The following is a 1,707-nucleotide window of genomic DNA, read 5'->3' on the forward strand; positions in this document are numbered from 1 at the left end:
AATAGTAGCACACAGCACAAAGAGATAAAAAAGTGTTTGTAGTTTGGGCCAGACCAAACATGGCTGTGAGGTTCGGGATAAGACAAGTCTCCTGACAAGGTCAAGGGTGATGGGTGGGGAGAATCATTCTGGAGAGGCTGTGCTGTTACCCGAGGGTCTGAGCCATTGGTTCCAACCCCACGGATCCTGAGCCTTAGTCACTGCAGGCTCTGCAGCCTTTTCCAGGCATCCGACTTATTCAGCCTTCAGAGCTGGATCTGGTAGGTTCCCAGTGAAGACCACTGCCATACTGGTGACTGTGACCTGCCTGACCATCACAACACCATGTCCACCCGGTCGACATCCCCAGAAAAGTGGGCCTTGTGTGTCGTGCGCTGCTGCCTTCACCTGCCACAGCTCTTCTCCACCTGCGTAGCTTTCTCCCTGGTGACTGACATGGGCATTGGAAAGGGGGCCATAGGTAACTGGTCCCTGTGCATCTGGGGCTTCTGTTTCACTGTGACCCTCATCACCTCCATCACTGAGTTATGTAAGGTCCAGTCCTGCTTTCCTTTCTTTTGGAACAACTTCCCTGTCACCTATGCCTGCTACTCAGCCCTCGTCTGCCTCTCGGTTTCCATCATCTACTCCGTCACTTACATCCAGTTCTTGCCTTATGGTCCACACCGAGACCGGGCCATCGCCGCCACTGCATCCTCTTGCATCGCATCTGTGCTGTATGCCATGGAAGTGGCCTGCACGTGGAATGGCTACAAGATCATGAATACCACCTGCTATGTGCTCACTGTGCCAGGCCTGCTGAAGGTGCTGGAGACCTTCATGGCCGGTGTCATCTTCGCCTTTCTCAGCAACACCTCCCTGTATCTGCACCAGCCAGCCCTGGAGTGGTGCGTGGCCGTGTACTCCATCTGCTTCATCCTGGCAGCAGTGACTGCCCTGTTGAACCTGGGTGAATGGGAGCACAGACTGCCTGTCGAGGCTGTGATCACGATGCTCTCTGTCCTTCTCTACATCAGCGCTCTGGTCCTCTGGCCACTCTACCAGTTCAACAAGGAGTTCGGTGGGCAGCCCCAGAGGTCCAGTGATGGGGACTGCAGGGACGAGCTCACCTACGACATGTGCACCTGGGACCAGCGATTGGCTGTGGCCGTCCTGACAGCCATCAACCTGCTGGTTTACGTGGCCGACCTGGGGTACTGGGCCCGCCAGGTCTCTGTAGGGACTGAGGACCAGCTCAGGGACTCCTGATCCTCTGCTCACGGGAGGTATCCTCACTGAGCTCTGATGTCCTCTGATGCCCTCTTCCTGGCTCTCTCTCCCTCCTCACATCCTTCCCCACTCATCTCTCTTTCTCTTTTCTCTTTCCTTGTCTCCTTCTGCTCTGTCTCCTTCCTGTTTTGTTTGGTGGCCACACTATTTTGCCTCTTTCTCTTGCTGCTCTCATCTATTCTACATTTTGTGTGGTTTTTTTTTTTTAACTCTTTTCTGGGTGTCTTTGTTTTTTCTTCTCCTGTGTCCTGACCACCTCTCCCCATTTTCCTTCTTCTGATCCATCGGGACCTGAGACTCCTTCCTTCTCTGCCCACTGCCCCCTCCCACCTCCTAAGGCGCTGACTCCACAGCACACAGCCCTCTGTGCAGCTGTTCACACCCTGGCCTCCGGAGGGGCCTCGTTGCCAAAGCAACTCTGTCCCCCTGAGAGTGTCT

At 54.8% G+C, this 1,707-nt stretch overlaps 1 protein-coding gene across 1 annotated transcript; it reads left to right on the forward strand.

The window, feature by feature from the left end:
- The first annotated feature begins 324 nt into the window (after positions 1 to 324).
- On the forward strand, positions 325 to 1,248 carry LOC136147419 (myeloid-associated differentiation marker-like). Its single transcript, XM_065906814.1, has one exon. The coding sequence runs from the start codon at positions 325 to 327 to the stop codon at positions 1,246 to 1,248; it is 924 nt and encodes a 307-aa protein (XP_065762886.1).
- The last annotated feature ends 459 nt before the right edge of the window (positions 1,249 to 1,707 follow it).

The sequence above is a fragment of the Muntiacus reevesi genome, chromosome 15 (genome assembly GCF_963930625.1).
Source record: "Muntiacus reevesi chromosome 15, mMunRee1.1, whole genome shotgun sequence".
Classification (NCBI taxonomy): domain Eukaryota; kingdom Metazoa; phylum Chordata; class Mammalia; order Artiodactyla; family Cervidae; genus Muntiacus; species Muntiacus reevesi.

What these genes read in the sequence shown, in the direction of transcription:
- LOC136147419 (XM_065906814.1), top strand. Translation starts at nt 325, where the DNA reads ATGTCCACCCGGTCGACATCCCCAGAAAAGTGGGCCTTGTGTGTCGTG.